This window comes from Zingiber officinale, chromosome 9A (assembly GCF_018446385.1).
Source record: "Zingiber officinale cultivar Zhangliang chromosome 9A, Zo_v1.1, whole genome shotgun sequence".
Taxonomy (NCBI): domain Eukaryota; kingdom Viridiplantae; phylum Streptophyta; class Magnoliopsida; order Zingiberales; family Zingiberaceae; genus Zingiber; species Zingiber officinale.
Window position 1 is genome coordinate 9007280 of NC_056002.1, and position 15060 is coordinate 9022339.

General features: G+C 36.2%; 1 protein-coding gene and 2 pseudogenes across 1 annotated transcript; 1 reads left to right on the forward strand and 2 right to left on the reverse strand.

The window, feature by feature from the left end:
- Positions 1-2349: 2349 nt before the first annotated feature.
- LOC122021610 lies at positions 2350-2768 on the reverse strand. The gene has a single exon (XM_042579746.1). It carries the CDS (start codon positions 2705-2707, stop codon positions 2495-2497), a length of 213 nt encoding a protein of 70 aa, XP_042435680.1. The 5' UTR covers positions 2708-2768; the 3' UTR covers positions 2350-2494.
- A 3036-nt stretch (positions 2769-5804) lies between these two features.
- Positions 5805-6079, forward strand: LOC122019010 (annotated as a pseudogene).
- A 2406-nt stretch (positions 6080-8485) lies between these two features.
- LOC122019011 lies at positions 8486-12887 on the reverse strand (annotated as a pseudogene).
- Positions 12888-15060: the final 2173 nt, after the last annotated feature.

A 15060-nucleotide genomic window follows, 5' to 3' on the forward strand; every position in this document is an offset into this window, starting at 1 on the left:
TTGGATCAAATTGATATTTAAGGACATGAATATAATCAAAAGAGGTAGACGAACACTGATTTTAGACAAAATCGGTTAATAGACCAAATGACCTTGGATTGGCATAAAACTAGTTCTTATGCATTTGTCTACTTCTCATGATTATATTTATGCTCTCAAATACCAATTTGACCCAATATATTAAGAGTAATAATTTTTTGAACATGAATACATTTGAAAATTTTAATTCATAAATCGACTGATGATGAAATAACCTCGGATTGCCATAAAACTAGTTTCTATATGTTTAGCTACATCTCTTGATTATATTCATTCTCTCAAATACCCATTTGACTCAATATATTGATAGCAATATTTTTTTGAACACGAATATATTTAAAAAAATTCATTTCTTATTCAAAAATATTGATATGAATATATTGTGTTAAATTGGTATTTGAGGACATGAATACAATCAGAAGAGATAGACAAACACATAGGAACTAATTTCATATCAATCCGAGATTGTTTAATTGGTCTATTAGCTGATTTTGCCCAAAACTAGCTAATGGATTAAACCATCTCTGATTGACATGAAACTACTTACTATGTGTTCATCTACCTCTCTTGATTATATCCATGCCCTCAAATACCAATTTGACCTAATATATGATTTTTTTGAACAAGAAAATATTTAAAAAAATTTAATTCATGTTTAAAAAATTATTACTCTCAATATATTTGGTTAAAAAAATCATATATGTTCTTGTTCAAAAAATCATATATTAGGTCAAATTGGTATTTAAGGGCATGAATACAATCAGGAGAGGTAGATGAACACATAAGAATTAGTTTCATATCAATCCGAAGTCATTTAGTCCATTAGCCGACTTTGTCCAAAATTGGATGATGAATCAAATGATATCGGATTTATATAAAACTAGTGCTGGTGTATTCAACTATCTCTATTTATTATATCCATGCTCTCAAATATCAATTTGACCTAATATTGTAAGAGCAATGATTTTTTAACATGAATTAAAATTTTTAATTATTTTCTTATTCTAAAAATTATTGCTCTCAATATATTTTGTCAAATTAGTATTTGAATGCATGAATATAATCAGGAGAGGTAAACGAACATATAAAAATTAATTTCATATCAATTCAAGATAATTTGATTCATCAATTGATTTTATTTAAAATTGATTTTTATAAAAAAAACATAAATCAATCGACTGATTAAAAAAGATCAATCAACTGATTTACTAAAAAATTTGACATTTTAATACTGAACAAAATCAATTCAAACTGATTATATATGCGCGCTCTGATTATATCAGCGGTATTTTTATTTTTTTAAAATTTTGAATTAAAAAAATTAATTAAACATTTTTTTTTACTCTTTACGGGTTGGGTTTAGATTTTTCAATTGGAATATAGTGTTCAAACTGAAAAGAGCTTAGATTTTTCAGTTGGAATATAATGTTCAAGATAAAAGAATTTAAGATTCAGACTTCTCAATTGGATTATAGTGGCCAGTTATAAGAAAAAATAAAAAAAAAATTTAAGAATTTATGGGGTATAGTAATATATTTGAGATTTCTATTTGAAAAAGAATTAAGATTTTATTTTTAGGATTCAGATTTTCTAATGTTCAGTTAAAAAAAAATAAAAAATAAAAAATTTTAGATATTTACTGGATAAAATAATATATTACAAGTATCCTAATATATTTAAGATTTATATTAAGGCAAATATTAATTTTTGAAAATAAAAAAAATTAAAAAAGGATAATGATATTATACACGTGTACAGTAGTGCACGGTGCGATGGGCAGGATATCATATTATATATAATATTATTGTAACAAGTTTGGCGAAAACTGCAATGACATGACTTTTAGTCAAAGTTTCTTCCATTTCAATTTTATTAAATGTTAATTGATAATATTTTTTGAAAATTTTCTCCTTAGGGCAGATTAATCACCCTTGAGGGTATTTCATGGAATTTGCATCATCAACAACGATCACCAAACAAGGCACCAAACGTCCGCGGCGTGTTCCTACTTTCACAGTGACACGCGATCCTCGTGACTAAAAGGTACGAGCGAAAGTGGAGGGCGTTAGAGGCTCTGAGAAGACCACACACAATGGAGGTCACCAAATCACCGTCTTTTTGTTGTCACTTGGTGAAAATTGCTCAATATCAGTCCGATCAAATTCATTGTCCAAAGGAACAAGCGAATTTAATAATTATATGCTTAATCTTGTTCCGACTCTGAATCTACGATGATGTTCCATATCAAACCAGCTTAATCATGCGAGAAGTGAAAATTACGGCAGACTAATTAAAATTAACCAAAAACGTTTTTTTTTTCTCGGTGGTCTTATAGAACTTGCAGAATGAAAAGACGAGGAGCAAGAAGTACGGGTACTGGTCACAATCTAGCAGCTGATATAGATAGATGGAAGAAAACACCTTCAGTTATATGCCTTGCGGTGCTGGGTTGAGTCTAACCGGCATAGACGTGGACGCCAATGACGATGAGGAAGAGGGTAATGAGGGCGAAATAGATGATGGCGTGGACGAGAATAGACGCGCTGCTGGTGTGGAAGTTGCTAAACTCGACCACCTGTCCGCTTTTACCCGGGATCTGGAACAGTAGTCCCGGCGACATCAACACGAACAATACCACCGCCACCAATACCGGCCCCCAGTCCACCATCGCCTAAGTGCTAAGAGGTGAAGAAAAAAACAAGGCAAAGAGAAACGGAGATGTAAAAAGTGCTTCCAAGCTTTTCGAATCAAAATGGAAACCCTAGTTAATGGCAAACCGACCCAAGCGGGAGGATGCGTTGGTCCGCGGAGAGGAGTATTTTAAATGATTCCTATTATTTTAGGACTACGTGGAGTGTTCTTATGTCGCCACGTAGTTAGACTAGGTTTGACTTACGTTTCTTCTAAATTCGCGTCATTTTCTCTCCAGATATTTAGGCGCTTCGTCTTCTCCGATACACTGTTTGAAAGGCAAGAACACTTCCAGATTCCCGGAAATTAAAGCCTTTTCGCCAGCGTCAAGAGTGGCTCGTCCTCGTTTCCCTTCGACATTCTCCTACCAAGATTCCTTTTTTATGCTTCTGTTTGTGCAACCAAATAATCCATGGATGTTTAGTGCTTCGTAGGATTAAATGTATAGAACTCTAGATTAAATGCTTGTTTGTTATCGGGGTCTCTTCATTGATAGAGTATATATCATACCAGGATTCATTTGAGTAAAAAAGGAAAAACAATTACTATGCTTGTACAAAAGGGAAGTTGTTCAAAGTTCTCTCACTGTGCTACCATGAAAAGTTTGGGACAGAGGAAGAAGGTAACTAACGGATGTTGTATAGATCGTAATTTTGCACTCAGAAATGTTCTGGAATCGAATTGACATAAAGACACTGGAAGGTTGCGCCATAGGGGGAAGATGTCTTCGACGAAAATATATTTTCCAATTTATTGTGTCAGCAACGTAGGCCATTAAGTTGTGTCCCCTGCTTCAACTACTTGGTACAAGTCAAGCAGCTGACTGTGTTGGCACATACAGGAGAGATAAGTGGCCTCTTTGATAAACCATTTCTTCCATGATAAATTAAACTATTTCCAGGCGAAGAGATTGCAATAAGGTGGTCATATAAGCGGTGACAAGAGTGACAAGAAAGAAGACGTCATTGCAACACCTTGATGCTTGAGGCAGGGAAAGAGGTTGCTGGCCATTGCAGGAGGCTTTATCTACAGTGTCACTTGCCGGATAGCAAGTGCAAGTGAGCTGTATAGCAACATTAATGTTGCTCGATCTGCAGCATCATCCTTGACATTCAGAGGAATACTGGGGCAACAATGCACCAACAAAGGCGAACAAAGGGATGATTCTTGGGGCTATGATCATCGACTTGCTCGATGCTGGAAACCACATTGTAGCTGAGCGCTGGGTTCTACTTCCTCATCATAGCCACGGTTGAGTCCATGCGACCATAAGTCTGAAGGGTAAAGGGAGCAATCTGAGGAGTAACTATGGGATACGGACTGAAAGTTGATATCAAGAAACAGCAGCAACATTAGTCAATGAGGGACGAGTATGCATAGGACAATCCATTGTGGATGCTATGTGATACCCAATTGATTAGAGGGTTAATTTTCTCTCACGCCTAGTCAATTAACAGTCGGCTCTAAGTTGATCTTGTAATTTTTCTCTAATGTGATGATAGAAGGAAACCTATATGGCACGAGGTCAATCACTAGAGTGGAGGTCAAAGTTAAGACGATCAACCCCCGGATGTCAAAGGGTTGAGCGAAGGACAATTGCAATGGTTGATCGGACGATCAGACCCCGACCAGAAGGAGATGGGTCTGAGCTGACCCCCACTCAGGATCGGGATGACATGCAAGACAGTCGACGCTCGATATGGAGTGGCAGGATGTAGCGGAGTCCCAGCTGATCGGCTACCCCGCTCGACCAAGCAACGGGATCATTATAGTATCTCTCGATATCCTTTTAGAAGATAGTGCCGCTGACACGAGGCATAACCGACAGGCGGATCGTACGGCTGAAGCTTCTACTGTCGCGTTAGAAATATGCATACCCTGTTAAGGTATGATGTCAGATGTACTTTTCTAACAAAACCCTTTTATGGGATACTTGGGAGAGCATGCACATGTCTCAAGAAGCGCGCACGCGTTGCCCACCAGGACTCTATATAAAGGGGAGTCATTCACCAACGGAGGTATGCGTTACCATTGTATTCCACTATTGCTATTGTTGCTCTACTTTTCTATATTTTCCGGTGACTGACTTGAGCGTTAAAGAAGGGACTTTTTCCCTGGTCTGACACTGACGCCGTTTGTTTTGTAGAGCGGAGTAGAGTCCACGTCCGGTTAGCGAAGCCGCCACCTCTTAACTTTCTAGCTTCACAGTTTCGGACAGGATCAATCTTACTTCACATAATCCGAGGATGAACTATAAGAGACATCTAGAATGAACATAATCATCTTTTATTATAATTGTGGATGCAACGTAGTAAGATTTAATGATTTTGATTCAAAGAAAAAGTATACGCATCTTAATTCAAAGAAAAATTAAATATGTATGTTATATATAGCATGTTACATTGTTATATCATTTTGTTTAAATTGAAAACAAAATTTGCATGTTATAGTAGAAGTGAAACGTTGTGCTTCGATGCGTATATTTATTCTTAAGTTGAGAGAAACATGCATGTATCAATTTGGTTAGAAGAACTGATAGTTGCTAGTTAAATGTTTTTATCAATTCAACTTTACTCGTGCATTTTGTCATCAAGTATAACTTCAAATATTAAAAGTATTTTTACGATTATGAATTTATCATATAACTTTACTCCAAAAAAGTCTTATAGCATATTAATTGTACGAGTTTTAATATCAATTTATTTAATAGCCCATGCATAGCGGGGATCAACCAACTAGTTTTATTTGGAATCAAGGTTTTGTGATGTTTGTATAAGGTTTTGCCATGTTACTTTTGATGCTGTTGATTTGCATATCGCTAAGGCCTTATGGTTGCTAATAGGAGATGAAGAACAAGAAATTTGCTGAAGAGTTCCATTAGTTGGCTGGTATATTCATTATTAGATCTTGCCATTGGGAATTGAAGAATAACATTTTGCATGAAATTTACAACTTTCTGCCTTAAAATATCCATGTCTAGGGCAATTGAATATCTATAGTTAGTACTATAATACAAATTGAACGCTGATGGTTTCTTTTGTTTGTTCAGGAATTTTTAGGCGGATTAGAGGAACATGGCAAAGCACCACCATCCTGTTCTTATTATGTGCCGCAAGCAGCTGGGGTTTGCTATCGGTCAGTTGTGCGAGAAGTGTGATGGGAAGTGAGTTATCTGAGACTCATGCGTTCACCCTTGCATCCTCAACTTTGTTTGTAATGAATGTCACTATGGTTCTCGAGGGTCATGGTTGCTGTCCCCAAGATTGTCAATTTAGGAAGTGCCAAGACTGATCTGTTTTATGAACGTAAAAAATATGGATTTAATCAAAATTGTATATGTTCATCCTGATTAGGTTTACAAACATTTTAAACATTCTGGTATTGTATTTTGATAGCTTGGTTGCCAAAGTTGATTGCAGACAGAATCCTTTATTTCCATCATCTCTAAGAACTTCTAAGAAGTAAGTTGAACTAGCCATGAATCACTAAAAGTTTAAACAATCCCAATTATTTGTTCAATACATGAAGAAAAAAAAAAAGACACACTATCAAGTGCACGAAGGCAACAAAGCTAGATGCTATATATCATTCTTCATCTCAAGGCAAGATAAAAGGCTAGCTAACAGCATGGTCACTGCTTTTCTTGTTCACTTCATCCTCGGCGGCAATGGCGACCCTCTTATGTTGGTTTTTGAGCCCTGACCTGCCCAAATCCATGGGGAGAGTCCACCATGGAGTTTGGCCCTGATGGAACTGACCTCTTCATCGAAGCCAAATCTTTCATCCCACCATGTTGCCCTGCGACTAAAGCGGCAGAGGCCAACTGCACTCGCTTGTAGGCACCCTTCAGTTCATCACTGATTTGGCCATTTTTCTCAACTCTGATTCCTAGAGCATTGCCTACGGAGACAGCGAGAAGCATTGCTACTATGCAAGCTACTCCAGCCTGAGCCATGTCTTGAGTTTTGGATGGTTCAAATTGCAGAACTCCGTGGGCTTTTATAGGCTCTTAATGATAGCTTAAGTCACGCTTATAAGTCTTCTTAATATATTAAATTTAGTGTAAAAATTTAAAAGTTGTCCCTTAGTTTTTATCAGCATGAAAAATATATTTCATTTTTTTAAAAAAATATCAAAAGACACCTTATATATATCTTTAAAATATCATTATTCCAATACTATTATAGCAATTTCGGGTATAACTTCGTGAAACACGTTTAGTTAAAGTTACTCCAATGTAGAACTTTGCTTAAAGTTAGTCTAAATAATTTTGACCATAAAGTTGGACTAGTTTAATTAAATTGGAACAATTTTAATCAATATTTGAGTAGTTTTGTCCAATAAAAAAAATAACTATAATTATTTAGTAATTTTGAGCGTGTTAGAGAAACTGTCTAAATCTACTATTAACAATGTTGAAATCAGTATTTCTGAAATATAAAGTGCTTTTAATGATGATGAAAATATAGGCTACTCTTTTGTTCAATTTAGTGAGTCATGTGTTATTTCAGTTGATTTAAACTTCTTCTACCTTACTATCATCTACTTTATTTAGGTGCATGACTATGCTAGTCACTAATAAAGCTCTGTTGCTTCTTCTAATTAATTAATCAGGTTTAGTAGCACTTCAGCACTTAGTTTATTTTTTTTGTTCCTTTTATTCCTACGAAATTGCATTTTCTTTATATTCGCTCTTGGACTTTGCCTTTCCATTTCCTATTCTTCTTCCTCGCATCTTGTACGCACTGAAGGCTTAGCACCAAAAATATCTCACTAAACTAATCGCAACATGCACGGTATCAAAGACTCAAAGCTTAAAGAACGGTCTAACTCTGCTCCAACATCATTTCTTTTTCCCTGCAAAGTTAATTAAACATGCGCGTAGAAAAGCAAGCAGACACCACAAAGCTTGAAGTAAAGAGGGATTTAAAGCCAATCAAGCAAAGAAGGAATGGAATTGAAATGCTCCTACAACAATAAACAACTGTCCAGAAACAATTATTGATCCTCTTTTTTATCCAAGAGCACTAAGCATGCAAGCAGCGAGGAGTACCTCCCCACCATCCAACACATCTTCAACCTTGGTAAGGGTACACCAATTTCTAAAGCTGATGTCCATCTAGGTGCATAGGCTTTTGTGATAGTGTGCAGGCAAACAACATTGTGGAGTTCCCACTCAGAGGGAATCCGACTTAAAAATGGGAGAAGCTAGTAGAGCCTGCCAAGTACCCCTGATTCAGTGTTGAAGCCCTCCATTATCAGTTGCCTCCATCGTCCCCTTGCATTAAGCTTCCTTTGTCTCCCTAGCTTTTTCTCTGCTCCACTAGTGCTAAAATTTCCACGATTGAGAGTGGCATGTAACTCCATGGTTTCAATCATTTTGCCTACCTCAGCTTCAGGCTGAGTTGGATCATGACTCCAAGAATACAAGGTTTTGCGGAGGAAACATCAGGTGGGAATCATGTGTAACTTGGCTGAGTTGATACATGGCACATTGACAAGCCGAAGGAAGACAAATAGTACATATTTGATTACTCATCTAAAAGCTTTAGATGGTAAAAAAAAAACATTTTATAAACTTAAAACAGTAACATATATAAAAAATTGATGAAAATAGCTTCCAGTCCAAAAATTGAACGGTGATAAAAAAGCCTCCCAGCTCAAAATGGAGAACTCCAGTTTGTCCGTTTGATCTCAAGCATCTTGTTGCAATGAAAACGTCTCTGGTTATTTTTCTAATTCCTTATAGATCATATTACAGCCTGCAAAATGCTATTTGGATACATCCATACAACAGTGAGGACCTGTGACAATGAGGCAAGCATAACGCAACTTAAGGGGAAAAAATGGTGATGACTAGGGACAGATGATATTATTCTGAATCAAAAAGTTTAAACCACCGGTAGTGCACCAGTCACTAATGATACCGCTCTTCTTGGGCCGATCTCCACGATCCATCTCTTGAGAATCAATCAACCTCATCACATCCCCATGCCTTCAAGAACTTGACCAAAGACGACATGTCTCTTGTCCAACCATGGCGTCTGCATAAACCCAGTTTGTGTAAACACACTAATGCAATCTTGGTTTTGTGATGACCCATTACATTGCAATGAATTGAAAAGAAATATATGAAAACAACACCCTTTCCAAGAAAGTTACACATTTCCCCAAAATTGAAGCTTGGAATGAAGTTTAAATGGGCATAACTATAAAAGTACCAGTGTTTCAGCTCCCTCGATACTGAAATTTAGTTGCCCATGTAGTCATTCAGACCTATTCAAGTTTTCAAACATTTCAAGGTACAGTCGTGAGAACTAAATGTTCTACAGAATCTACTGTTACAAGATAAGCTAAACCATGATGGATCTCCTTGCATAATATTTTCGCACTGATGAAGCTTAACCATAATGTTTTGGAACAAAGAGGTGCTAAACCAGTGAACATTTCCTTTCCCAGCTTCGTTTTTGTGAGAAAAGGAAAACTAAGATCCTTTTTAAACTTATATTTCATGAAGTAGCCTAACTCGCTCAGGAAATGCCAATCATGGATAGAGATATATACATATAGAGATAGTGATAAGCCTGAAAAGAGGTTCAAAAATTAGTTTTTGTTTTATGAGTGTGGTTTTGCCTCTGAGGGATTCCTGTGAAGTAAGCTTGTCAATGAGAAAAGGCATGCACCTAACAGACATCGAGTATTCAATTAAAATACATGACGCAGGAAATCACAAAGATCCATACTCATACTAATTATCAGATAGCTTTATTAGTTAGAAAAAGAAAGAAAGAAAGAAAGAAAGAAAAGGAGACATTCTGAAGGAGAAGCAAGTAATCTACGGAAGTGATGAGCTCCATCATCATCAACTTTATTAACATTGTTTGGACCAAAAAATATTATCCTTTTAGTTTGCACCATGCACGTCGGCATGAATATTATCCATGTGCGGGTCAGGTACAAAAGAAAAGAGATCTTCATGTTTATTACATTAAATGCAGTGATGTGGGAAGCGTTAATGCATTTTTTTTATTTTTTTTTAATGAATCTATAGCATTAACGCGTTCAAAGTTTTGAACACGTTAATGCTACAGTGTTCGAAAAAGTCGCCACGTCGGCGTTAATGCCTCATGCATTAACGCCTGTTGTGGATGCTCTAAGTAACTGGGAAATTTAGATCCCAAATTTCTCAAAGTAGGAAAGAGGACAAGACAGGCTCTGTCCTGTCCCCCCTTGCACCACCATTCATGGTCTCCAAGCTTGAAAGAAGAATTTCCAGATAAAAGGACAAAGTCCTCCCTCCATATAGCCTCAGGCTCTTGTTTGTTTGTGAAAAACAATTCCTATTTTTTTTTAAAAGAAAATATCTTCTGCTGTTTGAATGTGATACTGAAATCTATTAGAAAATATTCTTAGAACATAAAGGTGAAAGTATTTTCTCTTTCTGTAGGTCCAACTCGTTGAGTGAGCCGCTCAAGCAAAAGTAGAGCCAGTCATGCGGGACAAATCAAGTGCCCAACCAGCTCCTGGAAAATATTTTCCCAAACAGATGGAATCTAAGCAATTCAATCCCAACTTACTCGTGTATCTAGCAGCTAGCAAACAAGTAACAATATTTTCATATGATTATTAGGTAAGCAATAGAAGCCCATTGAGTTCTAGCTTAAGAACAAAATTGCAAAGGAAATGTGTGAATTTATCTGAATAAGATACAGCTTTGTAGTACTTCATGTGGAAACTTTCCAATTGCCGTGTCCAAAACTAAGCAAGCATCCACATGGAATTACAAATATTTCAGTTGACAAGAATGAAAGCAACTGAAATCAGCTATTTTGTGTTGGCAGATACTGTCTTTGAAATGACCAAAAATACAATTCTATACTATTTGTCAAGTGAAATATTGGCTAGCGGAGAGATGCATCCATGCTAAATACTAGAACAGATTTCAGGTATCAATTTCAAACATTATTTACCTTAACTGTGCAAATGAAGAACTGACTTCCATTAGTGTTGGGCCCTGCATTTGCCATACTAACCACTCCAGGACCCAGATGAGCCACTGGAAATTTCAGAGTAAATAACGATCCCTTATAGGTATAATAATACTAATTACAATTAATGGCCGGCAAAGTTTAACTTACACTTGAAGTTTTCATCTCTAAATGTATGGTCATAAATGCTTTTACCACCAGTGACATGAAATTAAACAAATCAATTATCAGGAAATCAACCTATTCGAGTGGGGATGTGTTTGAGTGAGGAGATAGACTTTCCAAATCAAGCTCAATGGCGTTGGATATAAGTGCGACATGGAGGCGCCTCTATACAAGATGAGTCAAGCGGTTGTTGCTCCATCGCCTCAAGTAGTTTGGAACAATGTATCAAATTCATTTTCAATAATCTAGGCATCATCTATCTCCAAAAATCAGTCTGAATGTCAACTATGTGCTCCATCTAAGCCTATTGTGTTGTTGAGGGAAGCACTGGTACCAACACTATGGAAGCATGATTTGCAGGCAATATGAAAGAGGAAATACCCTAATTTCATTACTATACCCTAATTTGTTGAATCATCTCTTGACAATAAACTTAGTTCATGGTGATAAGAGGAAATACCCCAACTTCCACTAAATACATTAGAGATATAGATGTTAGGACTAGGAGTAAAAAATCTGAACTCAACCTATATATACTGTACCCCATCAATTGGAAAGACGTGCTTAGATTTATAAAATCTAGAATGAATCATCCAATGATTTTACTAGATATTATAGTTTGTGCATTTTAAAATCTATGAATAACATGCCCACTCACTCACAATCACATTAAGAGGAGGTCCAAGTAACTTTTCTGAAAGCAACGATCAATGTAGGCCTACACATGTTAAGACAGATGCCCAAATGGATCGTTTTTATATTATTTTTACATTGGTTACCTAACCTTGAAGATGGTTTTGATCAATATAATACGGCCTTTACTGAACAAACACAATTTGCCAATAACAACAATGTTAACCCTGCTAGTGAATTTTAGAGAAATGTTCAAGATCACAATTATATGATAAGTATAATAAATCATGTGGTAGCCTAAAACAAAACAAAAAATTTGTGGTAAAATAAATTACCATTGTCAAACTCCTACCAAAACATATAGGTATCAAACATGAAATAGAATACTACTAAAAACCAATTACAATTTGAAATTTCAAATCCTAATCAATTGCCACCAATATGCCTCCAAGATTTAAAAAAAAAAAAAAAATCTGGCATTGGCATCACAATTGAACATAGAGATACAGAGCTATAATTGAGGGAATTTCATAAATTAGCATGATTGCATCAGCTTCTATCAATGCTATGAAGTATTCATCTTATGTTATGGTGATACATAGGCTACCAATGCACCATGGAGACTAAATTTAAGTTCACTGATGTAAACAAGTAGGACATTTATCTGTTAACACTACAGGATGTGCGAAGAAGATGTCAACCTTATTTAACTTTAACAATTTTCTTTTACCAAATCCCTGGATATTTTGTATATACGTTTAGATCTTCTTTATATGTATGATTAAAATTCATTCATAGTATGTCATAGAGAAAGAGTCCATAAAAGTGCTACACTTTCTTGGTCAAGCACATTGTAGCACTTCAGCACTCATGGCCCTACTTTTAAAAGGCCATTCATTTCAGGGTTTTTGTGTGTGTGTGCATTCTTCAAGCTTCTTACAATGATTGGAAGCAGTTTGATTTTTTTATGCATTCAAACACAAATCATGTAGACAAACCAGAGATCTTACATTTCCCTTCTCAAAGTCTCCACCTTGAATCATGAAATCCTTGATTACGCGATGAAATGAAGATCCTTTATATCCAAAGCGCTTCTCTCCTGATCAAAGCACAAAAAAGTCAAGAATCCCAAGTAACCAAAAAGAAAATTTTTATCCAAACAAAAAATAATAAATAAATAAACAGAGGATGAAACGACCTGTGCAAAGAGCACGAAAATTTTCAGCTGTCTGTCTGGGGGACATCATCTCCGTACAATCCTATCACATTTTTCCCAACGTCCTTTTCCACAGGGTTGCCAATGCGTATGTCAAAATATACTTTGTTAGTTACCTTGGACAGCAACTCAACTACCGAAGATCCCATCCCCATGACACAAAATAACATGGAAAAAGACATTCATCAAATCAACATCGAATGAATTAACGACAGAAAAACCTTAATCGATCGAAAATCAAAATCGTCTAACCTTGAGCATTCAAAGGCAACGAGGAAGCCGATAAAGTTCCCGGCCGCAGCTAGGAATTCGGGCCCACGAAAGCATTCAAAGGTCTCAGAAGAAGATGTCTGGCAGCGATGCCCGGAACACCGGTAACATTTAGAACTACTTTCGCCTACCAGACAGAAAGCTAAGATGTAACGAAATGAAACTGAAGCAAGAGTATAGAGGGATGGAGAGAGATCCATTCACGATGGAGGTCAAAAAGCCGCCATTGATGGGGAAGGAGGCGAAGAGTGGCGGAGGTTTTCTATGCGCTTGAACCCCAGGGGGGATACGAACGAGCCAACTGGCGATTAAAAAATATGATGAATATAAAAGTATATTTAAATTTTAATCCTATGCACTAGCCAGCTGCCTTTGTGGTTGTACAAGACGAGCACAGATTTATTGGACCACTATTTTTGTGATCTAAGGACATGTCATTTTTATTTATGATCGGATCATGATCATGATCATGATTCAGTCGTAAATTATTATGATCCCTTCTTAGGTTCAATGTCCCCATCAGGTTATAATTTTTATTCAGAATGAGTGGTCGGAGGTCGCCCGGAGACTTCCGATGGTAGATAAGTGGTCAGGTTACTGGGCGCTAAGCGAGGGTGTCCTCCGAACGACCTCTAGAAGCCCGCTCCGAACAAAAACTATAATCTGGTGGGGGTGGTGAACCCAAGAAGAGATTGCAACCATTTGCGGGCAGATCGCGACAACGATTCGATCGTAAATACGAGTGACAAATCCTCTAGATCACAAAAAATGATCCAGAAGATCTTGCCTCGTACAAGACGAGCCAGTTAAGTTTTGAGATATTTAAATTTATTTAGTAAGATAATCGAGTTGAATTTAAAATGAACTAAGATTGTTCAAGTTTAGTTTAATTTATTTTATATAAGCTTTAATTTATTTTATATAAGCTTAAGTTTATTTGAAATTTAGTTTAAGTTTAGTTTATTTAGATGTTATCGGACTCTCAATTAAAGCTTAGTTTGACCTTGATTCGTTTAGATATTATCGAACTCTCAATTCAAGTTTATTTAATTGTTTAAAATTTTAAAGTATTTGATTGATTTTTAAAGTTTATTTAATTGTTTAAAACTTTAAAGTATTTGATTGATTTTTAAACTTGATAATTTAAACTTATTTTTTTATTTTATTGTTTATTTAACATATTGATGTGAATTTTATTAATAAATATAGTTTATGAATATTGTTCACAAATGTTGTTTATGAATACTATTCACTAACATTATTCATGAATATTATTTACTAATATTGTTTACGAACGTTAAAGAACTAAACACACATATATTCAACCTTATTTATTTAATAAGTTGTTCAAACTTATGTATTTAATTAAACTTATATATATTAAACAAATATAAATCAAACTTATTCATAAACCCTTAATTCATTTATCATCCTAACGGTCATGTTGTATAATCAACAACACCATCATTTGTTCGCTCGATTGCTGTGATTTACCTCTCTCGTGATGGCTTGAAGTCGGGTGCGACGAGAACATTGGGAGTGAGCGATTTCACCTTTTACCACATGTTGTATAATCAACAAGAGCAGAGACAATAACTATAGTTGGCAGCCTTCCCAAGCATCTCGTCGAAGTTCTTCACGGGATCCCGAATGAGGTCTCGAAAGAATTCCCCCTCTACTAGTCCATGAGAGAAAGTGCTCATCTATATTTCAGAGGTGGCCGAGGGAATGTCCTAAGCCACCTAGTTGAAACGCTTGATATAACTTCGCAAGGGCTCGACTGACCCTTGCTTGAGAGCGAAGAGGCAATGGTCAGTTTTCTGATACTTCTTGCTGCTGGCAAAATGACGCAGGAAGACAGTTTTAAAATCATGGAAACAAGTGATGGACCTGTTCGGCAATCAGTCAAACCATTTTTGTGCCGAGTCGGATAGAGTGTTCAGGAACACTCGACACTTGATTACATCGCTGTATTGATGCAACAAGACAGAGTTCCTAAACTTACGGAGATGATCTTCCGGGTCTTTGCTACCATCATATTCTCCTATAGAAGGAGGC

Coding starts and splice junctions, on each gene's coding strand:
- LOC122021610 (XM_042579746.1), bottom strand. CDS start 2,707: ATGGTGGACTGGGGGCCGGTATTGGTGGCGGTGGTATTGTTCGTGTTG.